Genomic DNA, 23,117 nt, shown 5'->3' on the forward strand with positions numbered 1-23,117 from the left:
GTTAACTGTGATCAACGTTGAGGTCTCAATGCAGATCCTATTGAGCATCACTGGTCGCTTGCTTCTAATTTCAATACTTACCCAGTATCCCTTCTCATATCTTCTACTGTCAAACCAATCTCTTAACCAGGTTAATGAATACCTTCAATTCCCTTCGCATTACACTTGGGGTACTAGTCTCTTAAGTGGAATATCATTGTATGCCTCTGGATTAGTTACTTCCTCAAAAAAAAAGCATTAGATTTGTTAGACATGGCTAGCTATTAAAAGCTCAAGTTGGCTCTGCAAACCGCTCATATTTCTTTGTCCTCAGTCACTTTTGTCCTTTGTTGTAGATTCCCTCAGTTGTACTTCAAACATAAACAAAGTAATTCAATTTTGGACACTCTCTTGCAGTTCAACATTGAAGTAACAGTTTAGTTAAACATTTCCAACTAATATTCTACTATGAATTATTGATTCTCAGTGTCACTCATTGTGGTAATTGGAAAAAGTCACATTTTATTTTTGCTAGTCTTCTGTGACGTGCTTCTAAAATTCTGTTGATTTCTCTATGAAAACTGAAAGCCAGTGGCCTTGCTGATTTGTTAAAAAAAACACGGAAAGCAGGTTCTCTCTCGTCTGATTAATAGAGCACTGGATAAAATCAAGAGTGAAAATAAAAGGAGATGCCTTCTGGTCTAACTGGTAGAACACTGGAGAAACACAACCAGTGGCGTAAGGTTCCTTTGGTCTAACTGGTAGAACACAGGATTAAATCCAACATGGGAAATTAAAACAGGTTTCTTCTGGCTTAATTAGTAGAACACCAGAGAAACTCGAGCAGTGGAAATGAAGCAGGTTCCTCTGGTCTAACTGTTAGAACACCGGCTAAAATCAGTGGAAATAAAGATCTTCAAGGATCATTGCATATTCCAGTATGCCCTGTTTTTATTGCTAGATTTTTTTTCAATCCTGTACAAATGAATAGATTTTGAAGTTAGGACTTCTAGAAACAAACGCAGCTTTTCAAATAAACATTGGATGAAATTCATTCTTATGAAAAATAACAAAATTTAATGCCTTCAAAATTAAAATGATAGAAATAAAATTAGAGAAAAATGTACATTCAAAGTGATCTTTTTAGTGGGTCATTAATTAGAGAAAAGTTGCACTCTCCCATTTTTTAAAATGTAGAATACTACTATTAAGTGTTTTGGAAAAGTAGGAACAAAGACTTAATTTCCCTTCTTGCACTGAGAGACTAGATTTGCACCACACTGAGATAGAGGTGACAGTCTGCTATAAATAGATACTAGAGTGTTTTGGAAACTATATTCAGATCCCAAGAGCTAACAGTATGAGGTACTCCACAGCTTGTACAGCTTGCTTTAGTTTAGCATCATATTTGAACCATTTGCAAAGCAGCGGAAAAGCAGTTGTTACGCCAGCAGGTGGTGCTATTTTGAAAGTGGACGATCATTACTGTTGAAACACTAGACATTGTAGTTTAGGCTGAATGTTCTTATGTTCCAGTATGCAGATAGCCTCACTTTTGGGAGCATGTTTTCTAAATTAGCACATATTCACAATTTAAATGCTCACTTGCTTTTTAAATGTTTCCACAGGACAGAATCCCCAGAGAAGCCAATCACATGACTCAATGAATTCTCCAGACCATCGAGATTCTCCACTGCCACGGAGAGGGCCATCACCAGCTGAAAATGCCGCAGCACCACCCAGGAGGGATAAGTTACTGCCTTCCTTTCAGTTGCCTGGTAGACTCCCGTATGGTGAACATCCACATGGAATACCACCGCCAGGCCTTCTGCCCCCTCCTATGTCACTTGCTCTCAACTCTGGATATGGACCCCCACTTCAGGTGCAGCCTGGACCCCTACCCCCACCAGGTGCATTCTTAGCCCGACCTGGCCCTCCAGGATCTCTTGTACCTCCGTTGCCACCAGGACTCCCACCCCATTTGATAGTACCACCTCCAGGTGCTATTCCACCTGCACCCCATATTAATCCAGCCTTCTTTATACCCCCAAATGCCGGCTTACCTTCACCAGTTGATAGCAGAGGACTTCCACCACCACCTGGGGATGTCTATGGCAGGCCGTCACCATCTCAGTACAACAGAGAGGAATTCAAACGTGGAAGGTAGGCACAGATCTATCCAGCTGAGTTATGTAATTTTATGTCTTCAACTACTTTTCAATTTATAGTCACAGATTCATATAACACAGAAACAGACCCTTTGGCCCAACTCATCCATACGTGAATTGAAATAGCACTAAACTGTATGGACATGGAAGAAATCTTGTTACACTCTTCTGAATGACTTGCTTGATCACTGCTATAGGATTGAAGGGAATGATTAACAAGTGTTCTGATTCCTATCCAGTGACACTCCTTGGATCATTTGGAGTTTGGATGAGGACAGAATTGGGCTTGATTGTGGCACAATGTGAGCTCCAGTGAGTAAGCTGAAACTAATTTGAGGTTGATGAGATTTGTCTGACAAAGGGACAGGAATGTTAGAATCTCGATGTCATAAATTTGTGGGAAATTCCCCATTACAGTGCCATGGGAACTTAGCTAAAACATTTTGAGGCATGTTCTTCCCAGCACTGGCCTCACTGCCTAACTGTATATGTTGCTTTTAATTCTTTATTTTCATACCGCAGTGTACAATTTGCATTGCTCCAAATTGAATTCACTGATGTCAGTGAGCAGTGGACATAAAACTCCCATTGTGTTGATGCTGAGGGCAGTAGGGGAAGTTAGGGTGAGAAAAATAAATAATTTTTATTTTTTTTACTATATAATAAGCTTACATTTTTAAAGGAACTCTGCAGCCTGTGTGACTATAATGAATGGCCACCGCATTAACTAAAATTTAAAAAAAAATCTGTTGAGCTAGATTTCATTCTGGAGTCTGTCTTGTCCAATGTATCATTCAGCTGGGATCATAACAAGATGCAGAAAAGATATGTGAGAATTTTTCCAAGAATGAGGGATTTCATTAACATGGATAGATTGAAGAAGCTGGATAGATTGAAGAAACTCCTCAGAGAAAGATTAAATAGAGATTGAATGGAGGTGTTCAAAGCCTTGAGTAGTCAAGAGATAAACTCTTTATACAGGTGGAAGGGTCAAAAATCAGACTTCAGATGATTGACAAAACAACCAATATTAACACGAGTTTTTTTTTAGACAAATGGCTAAGGATCTAGAATTGGACTATCTAAGTGAATGGTGGAGGCAAGTTAGGGCTTGCAAAAGAGGAGTGAATAAGCACCTGGTGGGAAAATACTTCTAAGACAGAGAAGAAAAAGTGAGGGAATGCAATTATGTCAGTTAATCTTGCCAAGAGTGGCAAAGACATGATGGGCCAAATAGCTCCTAGAAATAAAACTATTAATGTTATTAGTATTATCTAACTTCTAGCAGATTACCATCGCTTTATTTGCAATGCAGAGGATGCACTGTTTAAATATTGCCAAAACATTAAACTGTGATAATGTTCAATGTACTGCTTTGTTATTGATGGAAATCAAGAGAAAATTTGATTTGTTCCTTTAAGATCATATGGTCTTTATGCTGTAGTCAAACATAAGTCATATTTGCTTCTAGTCACATTTTGAAGTCAATTAAAATTATTTTGTCACTAGATGTCTGAAAAATGTACTTTTGTGAAATATGATACAATCATTTTAATGCAATGCCTGTAAAGTCAAGGGTCTGTCTCAAGGCATATTAGCATTGATTGTATGTAATCTGGGATTTTCACATACTTGTGAATGCTTGGAGTCTAACATGCCCTGTCCAGTGGAAAAATAATCTATAGGTTAATGTAAGGCTAGTTGTTGTTTGCAACTGGCGGTTGTTTGGCTTCTCTAATATGGCAGATCATAGGTTATCTCATGATCAGGAGAAAGCTTTAAGAAATAAAGGGCTTTCTTCCTCTTTATTTTTGAGGTTATACAGTGCACTACATACAAAGAATGAAACTTGAGTATCAATAAATCTACTGAATATTTTAATCAGATGCTGTTTGTAAATAGGAATAATATTGCCTCCTATTGGAATTTGCTCACTTTTGTCTTAGAAAGCATAAGAGGAATCAGCTCTGTAACACAGCCAACCAAACAGGCTATGAATAGATATCCATAGTCACACTGAGCACCAAGACCCTTAAGTGAACCTGAAAAACTTGATCACTTAGCCATCAACAATCTAGTATTAATTTTCTGACCTTGTTTCTATCAAACTTTGAGTATCACTTGAGGGATAGGATGAGGTGATGGCTAACTGTTTTATTTGGATTTATGTGTGAAGAATGAAATGCCTTTCCCTTTGCAGAGATCCTGATTCTAGTAGTCCTCCTCTTAATGAAGCAGAGTTTGAAGAAATGATGAACAAAAACAGAGCGATTTCCAGCAGTGCCATCTCCAAAGCTGTGGCTGGAGCGAGCACAGGTAAGTAATTCAGTAAGAGTAGGCCTTCAATACAATTTCAACGCATTTAATAACTTGACAGCTACAAAACTGTACTAATCAACAATGAGTTAAGATTCTAGGTATCAGAAAACGAGTTTTGAGAAGATTTGTAGCTCAGGTTGAGGTTCTGGATGTAGGTTTGCTCGTTGAACTGGAAGGTTCATTTTCAGATGTTTCGTCACCATACTTCAATAACCTCCGGACGAAGCATTGCTGATGATTCCTGCTTTCTATTTATATGTTTGGGTTTCTATGGGTTCATGATATAATTTCCTATTGTGATATCATTTCCTGTTCGTTTTCTCAAGGGGTGGTAAATTGGGTCCAAGTCAATGTGTTTGTTAATTGAGTTCCAATTGGAACACCATGCTTCTAGGAATTCTTGTGCGTCTCTGTTTGGCTTGTCCTAGGATGGGTGTGTTGTCCCAGTCAAAATGGTGTCCTTCTTATATAAGGATACTAGTGAGTGAGGGTCATGTCGTTTTGTGTCTAGTTGATGTTCATGTATCCTGGTGGCTAGTTTTCTGCCTGTTTGTCCAATGTAGTGTTTCTTACAGTCCTTGCACAGAATCTTGTATATGACATTAGTTTTGCTCATTGTCTGTATAGGGTCTTTCAAGGTCATTAGTGGGTTTGCCAAGGGGTATGTGTTATCTGGTTATCATTTCTGAGATGTCTTTGATGTAGGGGAGAGTGGCTAGGGTTTCTGGCCGTGTTTAGTCTGCTTGTTTCGGTTTGTTGCTGAGAAATCTGCAGACTATGTTCATTGGGTACCTGATCTTTTTGAATACACTGTATAGGTGATTTTCCTCTGCTGTCCATAGTTCCTTTGTGCTGCAGTGTATGGGGGCTCGTTGGAATAATGTTCTGATGTAGCTTCAGCCCGTTGGACAGACGGACTACAGACAAACCAACGGACACCCATGGGATCTCCGATATCCGGGTTCTTAGCAGAGACAGTAATGCAGAGACTCGAATAAATAGCTCTGCCAACCATCCAACCCAATCTTTGGGTACGCTACATGGGTGACACCTGTGTCATCACTAAACAAAATAAATTAGAGGAAACCTTCAAGACCATCAATAATGCCCTTACTAGCATAAAATTCACTAAAGAGGAGGAAAACAACAACAACAAACTGCCATTCCTAGATGTCATAGTAGAGCGAACAGCCAATGGGGAACTTCAAACCAGCGTCTACAGGAAAACAACACATACAACCCAAATAATGAACTACAGAAGCAACCATCCTAATATCCACAAACAAAGCTGCATCAGAACATTATTCCAACAAGTCACCTACACTGCAGCACAGAGGAACTACGCGCAGCAGAGGAAAATCACCTATACAGTGTATTCAAAAAGAACGGGTACCCAATGAACACAGTCTGCAGATTTCTCAGCAACAAACCCAAACAAGCAGACAAAATGCATCCAGAAACCCTAGCCACTCTCCCCTACATCAAAGACATCTTGGAAATGACTGCCAGACTACTCAGACCCCTTGGCATCAGGGTAGCCCACAAACCCACCAACACACTAAAACAGCAGCTCATGAACTTGAAAGACCCTATACAGACAACAAGCAAAATTAATGTCATATACAAAATACTGTCAAGGACTGTGACAAACACTACATTGGACAAACAGGCAGAAAGCTAGCTACCAGGATACATGAACATCAACTAGCCACAAAATGACATGACCCTCTCTCACTAATATCCTTGCATACAGATGAGGAAGGACACCACTTTGATTGGGACAACACACCCATCCTAGGACAAGCCAAACAGAGACACGCACGAGAATTCCTAGAAGCATGGTGTTGGTCAACAAACACATTGACTTGGACCTGATTTACCACCCTTTGAGAAAAAGAGCAGGGAATGATATCACCAACCCAAAGAAATCCAAACATATAAATATAAAGCAGAAATCATCAGCAATGCTTCATCCAGAGCTCACTGAAGATGTTACCGAGTATGGTGACGAAACGTCTGAAAATGAATCTTCCAGCTCAGCGAGCAAGCCTACATCCAGTTATCAGAAAAGCTTCCACCCTCCCTGTACTCTTCACTCTGGCCTTGTCAAATGGTGGCCTATGCAGAGGTACGTTTTTGTAAATCTTCAGAACTGCTGTCAGATATGCTATGATGACCCTTAATTCAACAGATTGAGGATGTAAAAATGAGGCAGTGTGTATGTGATGATGTTTCTGCAGTTTAGGAAGAACAAGAAAGGAAGGATTTTTGAAATATTACTGATGAAAACTGCCCACTGCATATCAGCTTTCTGATGTCCTGTGTGTGCCCAATCTGTAAGTAAATTCCATATGCAGTATAAATTATGAAATTCCTACTTTTAGCAGTTTGTGAATGAGCCCAAATAGAAAAATAAAAAATGAAGAATATTTCAGTCTTTGAAAGAAGATAGGTTGGTTAACATAGTACTGTCCAAATCTTTGTTTTAATGGACCAGGCAGAGTGTGTACCATGGAGCATTGAGAACGCACCAATGGAAATTCAGATGGCACCTTTATAATGGTGCAATGTCCCAGGACATTTCATAAATGGTATAATTTAAAAATCAACAGGAAATCCAGGGAAGCAGAAATTAAGAAGGATGGCAAAAAAACTTGATCAAACATATGTTTTGGTTTTAGGAGATAAGAGGCAGAAGGATTTACATAAAAGCATTTGAGTCCAAGCAACTGAAAGCCAATGATGCAGCAATGGTGGTTGCATAAGAACTTGAACTAGAGGAAAGGAAATTTCAAGGGTGTTCATTGTTTTGCTGGAGGTAATTACAGAGATAAGGATATGGGGGGATTTCTAATAGCAAGGATGGAAATTTTGAATTAGAGATGATGGGAGACCAGGAGCAATGTAGCATTTGGGAAGGGGCAATACTGATAGGATATTTCCAGCTGAGTTTTACATCAGCTGATTATTTAAGATGAAATAAGAAAGGCCAGCCAGGGAAGTATGGAAGTAATCGTATCTGGAGATGACAATGGAATGAAATAAGGGTTGCATGAGATGGGTTAAGTTTGAAGGTGGAAGTAAGAGGTTTTTGTCGTGGAGAGGATTCAGGTAAAACATTCAACCAACTTTGAACAGAATACCAAGATTGGGAGTGTTGGAGATGAAATGAATTATTGCAGTGAGTGACTTGCAGTCCAATTTAGACAAGTAATCGCGCCACACAAACCTTGAGTTATTGACTGTTTATTGGTGAGCTCATGGGGAAAGACAAGCCAACCTAATGGTCACAAGTCACTCTGATGAGATACAGAGAGTTACATGTTTATATAGATTACAATCATTTAACAATTAGCAAACTGTTAATTGAAATGAGTAAGTGGGCAACCGACCACGTCACTCGCCCCAGTCACGTAACTGGCTGGACAGTACTGGTTAGTAATTGATAAGCAATGTTAGTATAACAATAGATTCTTGTAAAAGAAGAACATTCCCATGCTGGGAAAGAGTTCACTATCAGATGCGAGTACATCTGCAAGGTCAGCCACCTCACTGAGCTTGGGAACGTACAAGCAGACACTAAATGAAAATTAAAATAGATTCCAGGCTTTAATATGTGTCAAAATGGCTGCTTGGGTTATAACAAATCTCCCACAGGGAGAAATACGTTCGAGATGGTGCCTAGGCAGGGGAATACAGTTGGTGATGAAGTTACATAGTTTGTAAAAGAGGGGTTAAAAGAAATGGCTTCAATCTTCTCAATGTTTATCTGAAGAAAATTGATTTATTCAAGGCTGGATATCAGACAAGCAGATTAACATCACAGAGTAAGGTTTGGAAAGGATGGAGAAGTAGAAGTGAGTACCAACAGCATACATGTGGACATTGACTTCAAGTCTTTGGATAATTTCATCATGTAAATGAGGAAGAGGAGATGACTAAGGAGTTGGGTAACTCTCTGGTGACCATGCAGAAGGCAGCAAGTCAAACCATTGTTACAGCTACTGTCTCAGTGAATAAATAGGTAAAAATGGAACCAGGTGAATGAAGTCTGACAGAACCAGAGAGTAGAGGAGAGGCATTGAATGAGGATAATCTGTGTTTTAATTAATTCAAATACAGTATATTTTCGACCTTGATCCAGTTTACAATTTAACCACCGAAGGCAACAATACTTTTCAAACTTCATAATTGCAACATTTAAATTGAAATGTATTGGGAAATAAAACACAAGCATAAATAGCTGTCAAGGCTTTGTGCTTGTACTACCAGGACTCAGCAGCTGCACATGGATGAAGTACTGCAATCTGGATTCCTCGAGAATAATGATTTAGATGTACCAATTAGTGCACTACTACAGAGTTCTGAAGAGTGATCAATACTCTAATATTTGTGTTACATAGGTGACTATGGAAATGCAATTGAGACATTGCTTACAGCCATTGCCCTGATTAGACAGTCAAAAGTTGCAGCAGATGACCGCTGCAAGGTTCTGGTCAGCTCACTGCAGGACTGCCTCCATGGAATTGAGTCCAAGTCATATGGGTCAGGATCCAGGTAAGTATATAATAAGCATCACCCAAATTGTCCTATTGAAAAAAGTTTTTTTTGTGGTGTATGGACATCCTGTCAAGGCAGTCTTTGAACTAAGTACATCTCTATGACTCTAAGTAACTTGCTACGCTATTTCAGAGGCAGTTCAGTGTCAACCAGGATGATGTGGATCTGGGTCTTTATACCAAGTGAGGATGGCAATAGGTTAAATAGGGTCACTATTTAACTTTAAGACTGAGACTGACAGATTTTTGTTAGCCAAAGGTATTTAACATATGAGCGAATGATCAAGATAGATGGAGTTAAGTCACAGTTCAGCTATGACTTCACTGAATTAACAGGCTTAGGAGATAAAAGCCCAACTCCTATTTCTGTGTTTTCTCTACAATTTATTCTTGGACGGGCTGGTACTGGCAGTGTCATTAGGTAGTATTTAATTGAGATCACTCAACTCAGCACAGGCTTGGGATCTTGAATCTACCTGTTCAACAGAACACCCGGTTTCTCTAAATTGGGGAGCTGGCAGTGGATGCTCAGTCGTTGACTGAATTCAGAGCTCAAATCAACAGATTTCTGGGCTCCAAAGGGAATCTAGGGATACGGAAATCAAGCAAGAGACTGGAGTTGAGGTTGAGCATGGTGGCTTAATTTGCTCTGCTGCCTCACAGCATCAGGGACCCTTGTTCGATTCCCGCCTTGGCGATTGTCTGTGTAGAGTTTGCACATTCTCCTCTGGGTGCTCTGGTTTGTCCCACAATCCAAAGATGTGCAGGTCAGGTGAATTGGCAATGCTAAATTGCCCATAGAATTCAGGAATATGTAGGTTAGGTGCATTTGTCAGGGGTAAATGTAGAGTAGGGGAATGGATTTGGGTGGGTTACTCTTTGGAGGGTCGGTGTGGACTTGTTGGGCCAAATGGCCTGTTTCTATACTGTAGGGATTCTATGATCAGTGATATTCATAAATGATAAGACCAGGCTCGAAGGGCTGTAATGGCCTATTCCCATTCCTATTTCTTATGTATAATAATTTCTTGTTTATCATTTTGTTTTCGTGGTAAAATTGAACCAGTCATTATTTATTTATTAAATTTCATTATTAAACAATTTCTTCATTGAACAATTGACATTATATTGCTGAAAGGCCATTCAAACATGTAGCCTGGAAAAAAAAGATTGAATTTATTGCATTTCCATTTACAGGAAGAGAGACAGATCAAGAGACCGAGAGTACAGCCGTTCTCATGACAGAAGCCGTAGACACAGGGAACGCTCTCACAGTGAGGATCGGCATGAAGATTATCACCGTGAGAGAAGCAGAGAACGGGATCGCCATAGAGACCGGGACCGTGACAAGGAAAGAGAGCGAGAGAGAGAGTATAGGCATCGCTAAGGTATGCTTGAAAAGTAAAGCTTCTTTTAAAAAAAAGCATCATAATTGCCTTATTATATTTTAAAGCATTTTACACAGTGGCTTCCTGCAGTTTTGGAAAGTGACTAAACATATGGACCCCAGAGTGGGCAGGGACTGGCCAGCCTGGATGCTACTCACCCAGCTTCTTCCTATCCTTCATTTTAAAATATATTTTAATTGAAAAAAAAGGAAGACATTTTTTTGGATATTACAACAGATTCAAAACCAAACAATTCAAACCAATGTTAAAAAAAACAAACCCATTAATGACATAATAACTAAGCTAAAAAAGAAAAATCTTAACAGTAATAATAACAGTAATACAGCTTAATGAAACAAAGCAATAGCCCTCGATCATTGAGCACATAAGTTTATACATATTCATATGTTCATAGTTCCTCCTCTCTGGATATCAGATCCATTATGTAGAATTGTCATGGCTATATTAAGGCTCTTCTTAATATGGTGGACAAATCTGAACCCAGGTAGTCCAAAAGGAGCTGCCACACCTTATAAAAATTCTCAGTTTTATGGTGCACCATACTTGTAACAAAGTCCAAGGCAATGTGCTCCATGATCAGCTAACACTAGCCCACCAGCCCTGGGGGATTTTCCAACACTCACCTTAACAGAATGTTCTGTCAGCACAAAAAGTGAGGATACTAAAAAGCATTTTTTTGTGTACATCTAATGAAAATGAATTAATAAAGCCAAGAAGAAATGATACCGAGTCCATCTCCACCTTTGTCCCCAAGGTTTCTCTATTTTGCCTACCACAGCACTCCAGTATGCCCGCAGTCTGTGGCAGGACCAAAGACAAGGAGTAATCGTGTCCACACTCACTTTACATTTAGGACACATTGGAGAAGCTCCTGCTTTAAATTTTGCGAGGTGGTCTGGGGCCAAGTGGACCCTGTGGGGAATCTTCAATTACAAGGCCTGGGTCCTGTTGCAAATTGAGATCCTTCTTGCATTTTCCCAGATATCCTCCTATATTTCAGAAGAGATCTCAATGTCCAATTCCGTCTCCCATACCTTACAGAACTATCCAAAGGACCCTCTCCCAATAGATGATAAGCCACGCTAACAGATAATATATCCTCAACACTCAACACTTCTTCCTCCATGTCAGACCAATAAGAATCAGTTAGAAGTGTGATCTCTTTTTGTATGAAATTTCTAATCTGAAAAAGATGAAAGAGGTCCCTACTGGGCAATTCATATTTCTGAGCCAACTGGTCAAAGGATATCAATATGTCCCTTCGAATAAATCACGTAAGCAAGATATGCCCCTAGCTGCACATAGTTTAAACCCCAAGTCAATCACCCCTGGCTGAAAACCCGGCATACCAACAATGGGTGTCAAAAATGATGTTTTGGCAATATTGCCTTCACCCTGAAGCATTGCCCTCCACGCCTTGACAGTATTGATGATGATTGGGCTATGGCAATATTCCTTAACTGTTCTCATTTTGTCGAAGAACAGCAGGCTAATAAAGGGGCATCTTGCCTGAGATACTTTGATGTCCAACCAAAGTAAGTAAGGGTCCCCCTGGGCCCTATCATTCACCTAAGATAGCAACAAGCTTAACTGATAGTTTTGATATCAGGGAGGACCACTCCTCCCAGGACTGGGACCTTACCTCCCAGTCTGTAAGGTATCTGCAATGTAGTCAATTCAGTTCGGGGCCGCTTGCAATACCAGGTAATATAACTGAGCCAGCCGTTTGGTCTTCTAAATATTTGCTTAGTAAAAAGCAGAGGAAGCATTCACATAGAATACAACAGGTGGGGCACAATGCTCATTTTAATGAGGGCCATCTGAACTAACCAAGAGATCAGAAGCCATCTATGAAGGTCCTGCTTGATTTTGTTGAATAAATGGTCAAAATTGGTTTTAAATAGCTGATCAAAACAGGAGAAATAAATATACCAAAGTAGAGAAAGTCCTCCTGTGACCATCTAAAGGGGAACCGAGATCTGCCCTCAGGATCAGATAGTCTCGGGAGACCATCCATGGGCATGGCCCCCGACTTCGCAAAGTTGATGTTATAAACTGAGAAGCCACCAAATAGATTGATGCATTGTATCAGGTGTGGCACTGAGACTGTTAGGTTTGACCTGAAGACAATAACGTTATCCGTATACAATGTAATTTCTGGAGCGGTGATATTGGGATCCCTGTGTATTGCCTCCACCAGCGGTTTGATCACCACTATGAAAAGCAACAGTGATAAGGCACAGCCCTGTCAACTGCCCCTACAAATATTGAAATTGCTTGACTACACACTATTGGTGAGGACCGCGGCAAGTGGATCAGTATACAAAAACTCCACCCACCTGACGAAGGTCTTGCCCAAGCCAAAACGCTTTAAAGTATAAAAAAGATATGGCCACTCCACCCTGTCAAATGCCTTTTCCGCATTGAAGGAGATCACCAAGCCCCATGCCAATCGCTGTTGACATACTTGGATCATGACAAGTAATCTCCTGACATCATTTGTTACCTGCGACCTTTTATGAACTCTGTCTGGTCCTCCTTAATGATGGAAGGCAATACAGTTTGTAGCCTTAATGCCAGAATCTTAGATAGGATTTTGAAGTCAACATTCAGGAGTGGAATGGGCCTATAGGATCCTAGTCCAATGAGACCTTCCCTTTTTTAAGAATGAGAAAGATGTTTGCCTCTTTTAAAGATGGTGAGCCATTAAATGTACTAAGCATGGGCCCTGACAACATACTTATAAATTCCCTATCGAACTCACTGGGGAACGTGTCAGGACCCATCGCCTTTCCATTCTGGAACTGCCTCACAGCCTCCTGCGTCTCTTGCTCTGGCAGTGGCGCATTGAGGAGAGACTCTTGTTCAGGGGTCACTCCCGGAAGGTCCAAATTCTCAAAAAAAGACTCTATCCTAACTGCCCACCCTCACAGCTTTCAGATTGGTTTAGTTCAGAGTAAAATTTCCAGTGTCCTCTCTGATCGAGGTAATGGCTTGGGGGGGGGGCACTCCTTTTCCTGGCAAGTTACGCTAGATACTTGCCTGGCTTATTCCCATGCTCAAACAACCTTTGACTTGCAAATGCAAGCTTCCTCTTGGCTGTCTGTGTGAGTGTGGAGTTCAGTGTAGACCGGAGCACTGTGATCCTCTGCAATTTAACCAGGAGGCCCTGTCAAAATATGCCTTTTCAGCTACTTGCACATGCGTCTCAAGCAAGCATAGCTGCTCACCTGTCTGTCACTTCTTACTGGCTGAATTAATATCTAAAAACGCCCTGAACTCAGCAGAAACAAATTCGATAAACTTGAGGATGAAGGGGTCCAATCGCCAGTGCCTCAGACCTACCACAGTATCTTTACTCTTGACCATTGAATATACTGGGGCATGATCGGAAATAGTGATATTGCCAATTGTACGTGACGCCACCGAGCCCAGATGTGCTGCGTGAGTCAGAAAAAGATCAACCCTGGTATGGCATTTATGTGGGTTCAAAAAGAATGGGATGTCCCTACCGGTAGGGTGAAGGTGGTGCCAAATGTCTACCAACCCTAATTCAGTACCAAATCCCTTAATTATTTAGATTGTGAAGATGATGATATTGGAAGGCCTTTGGGCAATCTGTCCACTGTAAGGTGTGTTAGACAATTGAAATCCCTTCCTTTGATAGTATGCTTAGAGATGCAAGGTTAACCAGTCTAGAAGGTGCATCTGTCAAGAACTTAAGGGGGTGGACTGGGGGACAGTAAACATTTAAGATCCTGTATTCTTCCCCATGTATCAAAGCTTTAAGGATTACAAATCTCCCTCGTGTCTTTAATGCACTGTAACAACTTAAATGGGAGCTTCTTTCTCATTGAAATGGTCACCCCTTTATTCCTCATATTGAAAAATGAAAAATAAACCCATTCATACCCCATTCTGTTGCAGCTTCAAATGCTCTGCATTATCCAGGTATGTTTCTTGTAATAAGGCAACATCTACCTTCTCCCTTTTAAGACTGGAAAGTACCTTCTTTCTCTTGACCGCTGAATGACTCCCTTTAATATGCCAGGAGCACCACTTAAACACATCCTTAGCCATAATCTTCTATAGCACCATTTAGTCTCCAGAGAGGAAGAACCCAAACTACAGATCACTGAGCTTTAATGCAAAAGATTCCACAAAACCCAAAAACTACATAGACTAAAATAACTACAGCAAACAAATCTACAAAACTTATAAAACTATATGCAGCAAAAACAGGAAAACAAAAGATCACCAAAGGTACTGACCAGAGGAATTTACCCCCATTCAAACTACACATCCTTTAACCACACAAACCATCCCAACCACTCTCTCAACTCCTACCAACTAAGGTCACACCATAGATACCGACAACACGATAGAGGGAAAAAAAAACGAGTGATTAGTACTATAGACAACTAAACTTATCATAACTTAGAGATTAAAGATAAATAATCTATCCATCCGGACATCATTTCACACAAGTTTACCAGAAAGGAGACTCCACCAAGTCCTTTTTAAAGCAGAACAAGCCCAAACAAGGACATTCCTCTATGCCTATTCGGCCATTCGACTTAAGTCAATGTGTCCACAAAGTTCATCGCTTTTTCTGGCAAGTCAAACAAGTGTGTGGATCCATTATGATTGATCCAAAGCACTGCTGGATATCTTAGAGAATACTGGATCCCAAGCGCTCTCAATCTCTTCATGATGCCTTTACCGGACCACTGCTGCCAAGAAATCTTGAAAGAACATGACCCTGGAGCCGCCACGTGCCAACGTTTTGGATCTGTTCCTCGCACCCTAGAGGCTTCCATGACCCTCTGCTTGTCTTTATAATGATGGAACCTTACCAGGACAGGGCATGGGTGCTGATCTGTTGGGCGCTCTCAATGCATTATCCTTCCTTTCTCAGCATCCAATTCTAGGAACCACTTATAGAAGAACTCCACCGTCGTTCACCTTCCGTCCCCTCCGGTATGCCAACAACACGCAGGTTCTTTCTTCTGCCCCTGTTTTCAAGATCATCTACCAGATCCAACAGATCACGGACCTGCGTTTCCAGGGTTTCAATCTGGCTCTTGGAGGAGTCAGTCTCTGCCTCTACCCCTGCAGCCCGGTGCTCGAGTTCATTGGTCCTTTTTCCCAGGTCTTGCAGCATAGCAGATACAGGAGCCAGCTTCTCTTCCATTTTTTCCTTGACCTGCTTCCCCAGGACCTCATGAGATTTGGTCAGCTCCTCAACCAGGATCTGGTGAGTAAACAAGCCCGCTGCTTCACTGGGCTTACTCCTTTTGTTTGGCATTCTCCAGCTGCAAGAACAAAGGAAAGTCATTTTTATTTCAGGTCTCTAGCTCCTTTACTGTGTTTTTACTCACAGTAAAGTGAATGGGATGGGTTCAAGCTCTGTTGGGTCAGTGTTGTGGCGCAGAGGCCAGCAAATGTGATCCTAACTGGATGCTGGCATCTTGGATTCCTCTTCCTATCCTTGGGCTGTTTACACTGCGGTGGAATGAGTATGGTGGGTCGTCTGTTCACCGAACTGAAAAGCCTAAGTGCATAATGCATTACAATTACTACCGTTGACGGTTTGAAGAGCAGTAGTAAAATGTGAAGAATGTGAATTAAGATTACTTTTTCTTTGGCAACTTGGATTTTCCATTGTGTGTCCAGGTCCCACAGCTAGCAAGTAACATTGCCACTGTCTGGAGGTGACTGCCCAATGACAGCAGTAGTAGGGGCGGGGTACCAGTGCTCTAGATGCATTCCTTTGTCTCCCCATGTTCAGCTGTAACTGCGGATCACTCTATGGTGAGATCCTCTCCTCACCATCCCACAAGGGTGGCCAGTTGCTTGATCTGTTTTTGTTAAGAATTTTTTAAAAATTGGAGAGAGGGCACCTACATTTTGGCAGCTTGTACCTCACTAACCTGCCATGGCTACTTCCGAAATAGAATGCCTCTGACTCTCCAGCTTCAAGAGTACCTCCGAAGTCCTGTAACCCAACGTTTGGCCTTTATTAATCAAACTGGGAAGAAAGAAAGCATGTGAGTGACTGTTCTCTACTCATTGTAGACTTCTGGACCCACCTTTGAACCTGATGAGAAAGTTGTGAAGCTTGGGATTTATAAGCTTGCCATAGGCAAAAGATAGCTAATTTAAAAAATGATTATTTTAGGGGAAGTGGATGCCAGCGGGTAAACCAGCATTTCTTTGCCCTCCCTAAATGCCCTTCATTATATGATGGTGAGCCATCTTCTTGAATTACTGAAATTCATGTGGTGGTGGTACTCCCATAATTCTGTTATGAGGGATGTTCCAGAATTTTTACCGAGAGAGTGAAAGAATGTCAAAATAGTTTCAAATCAGTGGTCTATGTGGTTTCGAGAGGAACTTGCAGGTGGCGATGTACTCTTGCACTTGTTGCCTTTATACTTTTAGGTGGTGAAAGTTATGAGTTTAGAACATGCTGTTGAAAGAACTTGGGTGACTTACTGCAATGCATCATGAACATGCTACACACTGCTGCCACTTTGCATTGATTATGCAGGGAGTGAATATTCAAGGTAGTGGATAGGCTGCCAATCAAGCAGGCTGTTTGTCCTGGATGCTATTGGTCCTCTTGAGTATTGTAGGAGCTGCACTCATCTAGGCAAGTGGAGACAATTCCATTACATTTGTGATTTGCTTTAAGATGATTGACCAATGATGAGGGCCAATCACTTTAAGATGGTAGACTTTGCATGCACTTTCCAGCCTCTGACTATCCTTGTAGCTACAATATTTATATGGCTGGTTCAGTTTAGTTTTCAGTCAGTGGTAATCCCCAAAATGTTTAAACTGGGGAATTCAATGCTGATAATAATATTTAAATGTTAAGGGGCGTTGGTTGGATTCTTTCTTTCTGATTGCCTGGAACTTATGGGTCTCAAATGTTACTTGCTACTTATCAGCACAAATCTGAGTGTTGTCCAAGATTACTGTATTTGGACATGGATTACTTCAGCATCTGAGGAGCCACAAATGGTACTGAACATTGTGCAATTATCAGCAAACATCTCCACTTCTGACCTTATGATGGAGGGAAGGTCATTGATGAAGCAGCTGAAGATGACAGGGCTTAGAATGCTACACTGAGGAGCTCCTCTGGAAATGTCCTGGAGATGATATGATTTATCTCTAACAACCATACACACCTTATTTTGTGCTAGGAATGATTCTAATCAATGGAGAGTTTCCCTCCGATTCCCATTAACTTCAATCAATGCCATCCTCCATCAAATACTGTCTTGATGTCAAGGGCAGTCACTTCTGAATGAGAATTGATTCTCCTCGATAGCAAGTCAGCATTTGACTGAGTGTGGCATCAAGTTTCCTGAGCAAACTGAGTCAGTGAGAATCTGGAGAAGAACTCTCTGTTGGATGAAGTTATAATTAGTGCAATGGAAGGTGGTTGTGGCTAATAGAGGTTAGTAATTTCAGCCCCTGAACATCACTGAACAGGGTGCTCCGTGCCAATCAAGCAGGCTGATTTCTCCTGGATGGTGTCAAGCTTCTAAGTTTTTATGGAGCTGCACTCAACCAGGCAACTGGAGAATATTCCATCACCCTCCTGACTTGTACCTAGTAGATGTTAGACAGGCAGTAAGGAGACAGAAGATGAGTTACTTGGTGCAGAATTCTCAGTTCCTGACCTACGCTTGTAGCCACAGTATTTGTATGGCTAGTCTAGTTCATGTTTTTGTCAATAGTAACTCCCACATGTTGATAAGTGAATGAATTCCAAGATGATAATGCCATTGAATATCCAGGATAAATGGTTAGATTCTCCCTCATTGGAGATGATCATTTCATGACATTTGTGTGGTGTTAATGTTACTTGCCACTCATTGGCCCAATCCTGAATGTTAACAAGTCTCTCGACACATCAATGTGGACTGCATCATTATCTGAGGTGTTGCAAATGACATTGAACATTGTGTAATCACCAGTGAACATCCCCACTTCTGACCTTACAATTATGGAAAAGCTGCATTGTCGGTCTCCAAAATTTTACATTTGCAGAATTGTAATTGCAAATACATTCCATTTTGTTCAAAAAGCACACAATCAATCCATGTAACATTTTATAAATTTCTACTTTGGAAAGAGATCCAGTCTGGCTCAAGATTGGGATGCAGATAGACTCTAACCTCACAACTATAATGCATTGTCTGAGCTGTCATCTCTTATAAAACCTTAAGTTATCTCGAGAATGTGACTTAAAAGAAATTTTGGGATTTACATATTAATGAGCTGAGACCTGCAACCCATTCTAAAAGCTGCAAGGCTTAATAGCAATCTGGGATTGTTCAATATATCATTTCAGTTGCATGACACTGAGATCTTTTGCTATAAATTCTGTGTCTTATGATCCTGCTCCATAGCTACCTGATGAAGGAGCAGCAACCCGAAAGCTAGTACCTCCAAATAAATCTGTTGGATTATAGCCTGGTGTTGTGTGATTTTTAACTTTAACTTTGTCCACCCCAATCCAATACTGGCACCTCCACATCACAGTTGTGGAAATGCTTAGCCTTGTCTTTTGTTGTCTGCCATGCAATTAGTCCTGTGTTGTAATTCCATCAGTTTGATATTTTAGTTATTCATGATCCTGCTGCTGGCATTCCCTCCTGCAACCTTCATTAAACCAGGCTTCATCTCCTGGCTTGGTAATAATGGTGGAGGGGGGCATATATGATGTCAAGAGATTATGGATTGTGTTTGATTACATTTCTGCTGCTGTTGCCCACAGCACCTCATGGATATCCAGTTGTGAGTTTGCAAATCTTTTTTGAAATCTATCCCATTTAACACGTGATCACACTACGCAACATAATCGAGGGCATTCTCAGTGAAGATGGGATTTTGTCTTCACAAGGATTTTGCAGTGACCATTTCTATTAATATCACTATGGGCAGACACATCTCCAAAAGGTAGATTGGTAAGGACCAGGTAGAGTTTTCCCTCTTGTTGATATCCTCACCACATACCACAGACTTCACCTAGCAGATTCTTTAGGACCTGGCAAATGAGACTGATTAGATTACTTACAGTGTGGAAACAGGCCCTTCGGCCCAACAAGTCCACACCGCCCCGCCGAAGCGCAACCCACCCATACCCCTACATCTATCCCTTGCCTAACACTATGGGCAATTTAGCATGGCCAATCCACCTGACCTGCACATCTTTGGACTGTGGGAGGAAACCGGAGCACCCAGAGGAAACCCACGCAGACACGGGGAGAACGTGCAAACTCCACACAGTCAGTCGCCTGAGACGGGAATTGAACCCAGGTCTCTGGTGCTGTGAGGCAGCAGTGCTAACCACTGTGCCACCGTGCCGCCGAGACTTTGAAGATTAAATAACAGTTTTTGTTTGTTGTTCAGAACAACAACATGAATACTACAACTGAACCCTGACCTCTACAAGGTGAGTAGAGAAATCTGCAAATTTTCCTGTTTCTGATCACAATTCAATGAACCACTGTTGGAAAGTACACATGCCTCGACATTAAGTGAAATAAAGCTTAAGCATGGTTATGATGCCCCTCTCTCTTCCAATGTAAAGCATCTAATAACATGGTTTGGCCATATAATTCTGGCAACATTGCATAAGTATTAATGTCTATGAAATTGTTGTGCAATGTCTTGATGAAGAGGAGAGGATTGGATCGGAAGGGAATCATTTTGATTGTTAGTGATTAGATATGGTTGATATTAATTCAATAGCCCTGATTCCTGAAACTTGTTATCAGGTTAAATTAATGCTTGCTTTTCTCTCTTTTTTTTCTTCTCTTCTACTCTAACCCCTCAATCTGCAGACAACAATTTTCCCCTTTGTACAGATCCTGGATCAGGAGAAAAATTTAAAAAAAATCAGGAAGACATTTTGAAATGAGTGAAGAAAGGAGCTGAATTTCTGGGAGAGGTGTGTGCACACCATGGGCTGTAGAAAGTGTTATTACACATGGAACTGCAACTTGAAGAATTTTTCCAGTTGGGTGTGGCTTTCTGGAACATTGACCTGCTATTATGTCGAACAACTTGTTTTGTTCAACAATTATATATTAAACTTTTTTTACATTCTCAGTTTCTTTAAACGTTGCTGGCCAGGAAAATCTTTTTACAATGAGGTGCAGATGACTTGGATGGAGTCTTCAATGGAAACCTGCATGTTCGACTGATTGCAGTAATCGTCCGTGCCAAACTTTTAATTGTCCACTGAGGGCATTGGCCTGAGCCCTAATGTGTAGTACCAGTTGATGGTCACTGGTGAAACATTTAGGGGTAAATGTCATCAGTTGGTTGCATTGTTTTGAATAAAATCTTGCAACTAATTATGTCTGTTTGTTTTCTGTGGATATCAGAACATTTCCTCTGATCAGTCACTGTTGCTAGCTAAGTTTTAAGTAAACAGATTTTGGATTTCACTGGAAATAACAATCAAGGGAAATCTTCCCACTATATGTTTTTACACTTTCCAAGCTGCGAATGTGCACACAGTTACTGACTGTCATTAGTCTGCCATGGAATAAATATTTTTAAAAATTTTTCAAATTTGGGTGAAAGCTAAAATAAATGTTCGCATCTATGTTCCATGACTTGCAAATGGTTAGTAACAGCCTGATGAATTTCTTTTTTCGTCCATGTGTAAAACAGTGTTAGTGTTGTCCAGATTCTCCTTTGTATATCATAGTGTTGGTTTAAATCACATCCAGTCAGCAAAATGCTTTTTGCTTGTGATGCTAGCTTTGCAAAAATAGTTTGGTTGTAAATTTCAAAAAGAAGATGAAGATTTGTAATATCTTTTTTGAGATTTTTGTAGTCAAAACAGTACAACTTCTAGCACCACCTGCAAAACCTCTCATTTGTTGAGCTTTTTTAAAAAGGAATAACATAGATTTGTTAGAGTAACAGAAATATGCTTTACATTCTCTCCCATTGAGTAACTATCCCCAATGTATGGCTTTCATGGTTCTCAGAAATCACCTCGCTGCTCCATATCACTATTACATGAATAAAAGAAAATCTCACTGGATGTACTATTTGCAATAAGTAGTAGCGAGCAGCCATGTTTACATGGATTAGTTTAACTGCTTTGAAATGTGAAAGTAAATTGTTAAGAATTACTGGGAACCTATTGGCAATCATTTTGTGGAATAGAGAATGCAGTAGATACACCAAAAACTGTGCTTCCTCTGTCCCGCTCAAGATATTGAGCATTTAAGTTTTAATAACCTCTGCATTTTCAGGCATATTGCAACAATAGGGTTAACATGAAACTACGAAGTCCTTTGGTTTGAAAAACAAATGTGGCTAGCTGTCCCTTGTACTTTCTGAATACAATAAAGTATACAAATTGTGAATATTCATGACATTTGGAGGAGTAAATGAGTGCTGCAGCCTTCAGTATTTGCTTGCTTCTGACTCATCTAGTCTCCAGACCAATGGTTGTCTTGAGTTGTTTGCAACTGTTGCCTGCACATGTTCAGTTTTAGAGTGAAATGCTTTCCCCAGCTGAGAGTTCAAGGACTAAAAGATTGAACAGCATATCATGCAATAATGGCTTTAATGGTGACATGTTGGAGCAGGTTAGTGATGGTAATTTTAACCTGAACCTGAGGTTTTTATTAGGTACTTAAATGGCAGTTGTTGTATGAAAACTCATGCAGTGCAGACCATGAAGGATTTGTAAAGAGTAATTGAGACTGATTTCTGTGTAAATGTTAGCGATCAATCAAGTGATTCATTTCAAACCATACCTTGATGAAATGTTGCACATGCAAAGTCAATGGTGAGAATCTCTTTAATTTGATAGTGGGCTCTGAAACTCAAATTTATTTCAGTCCCTGAAACAGACTAGATCCTTAAGTTTTTAATTTAAATCTTTTACATTAGATGGCCTGAAATGGGAATACCATAACTACTCTGGGAATTTCAACTGCGTTGGCACCTGCTGGCTTGGTGCTACTACAGTTGGTGCCAACACCCCGGTGAAAGTGGGGGACGAGGGGAAATGCAGGAAAGATTCTGGATTAGCTTCAGCATTCCATGCAGAATTTGAATCTTCCTTCATCTATGGCGGTTTCTGTTTTCTTAAAATGAAAAAGTGTAATTTTTTTTAGTTGTACCAATTTAATGAAAAAGGAAGATTTGTTGGTGACTTTGTATTGTGCTTGTGCGTTTACTGTGAAATAAAAAAAATGTTGTGAGTTTTTTTTGTAGCTTGTTACTATGTATATTTTAGTGACACAAATAGCTCCAGTGTATTAAAATGTAGATTCCTGATGCCTTGCTGTCTTTTTTTTTAAAACTCAACGTACAGAGGAAACCTCTACAAATGAGGCATGTCTGAGGAACATGAAGCTAATGCATGGAAGACTTGCAGGAGAGGAGAGGTATAGGATTGGCACATGACCTTGAAGTTCTGTGTTATGCATCCTGTTGCATTTCTGTGCAATGAGCAGATGAATCTGATCTTTACTCACACGAGACACCTTGAAAATTTAGTGGATTGCAAAGGCTTCTTAAATTTCATAAACTAGATTCAAACCTAGCCCGGATGAGAATGGTTGCAGCATACAATCGAGATTTGTTCAACAATGACATTACAGTTTGATAAGGAGTGGCAGGGAGAA

General features: G+C 40.5%; 1 protein-coding gene across 1 annotated transcript in view; it reads left to right on the forward strand.

Annotated features, from left to right (window-relative positions):
- The window catches only part of LOC140493553 (cleavage and polyadenylation specificity factor subunit 6-like), an 85,978-nt gene extending 63,211 nt beyond the window's left edge, over positions 1-22,767 (forward strand). Inside the window, exons 5-9 of the mRNA XM_072592108.1 lie at positions 1,608-2,142; positions 4,348-4,463; positions 8,870-9,023; positions 10,223-10,413; positions 20,301-22,767. Of these exons, the coding sequence (XP_072448209.1) occupies positions 1,608-2,142; positions 4,348-4,463; positions 8,870-9,023; positions 10,223-10,412 (995 nt within the window). The 3' untranslated portion in view covers position 10,413; positions 20,301-22,767. The remainder of the gene's footprint in view (positions 1-1,607; positions 2,143-4,347; positions 4,464-8,869; positions 9,024-10,222; positions 10,414-20,300) is intronic.
- Positions 22,768-23,117: the final 350 nt, after the last annotated feature.

Source organism: Chiloscyllium punctatum, chromosome 22, assembly GCF_047496795.1.
Source record: "Chiloscyllium punctatum isolate Juve2018m chromosome 22, sChiPun1.3, whole genome shotgun sequence".
NCBI lineage: Eukaryota > Metazoa > Chordata > Chondrichthyes > Orectolobiformes > Hemiscylliidae > Chiloscyllium > Chiloscyllium punctatum.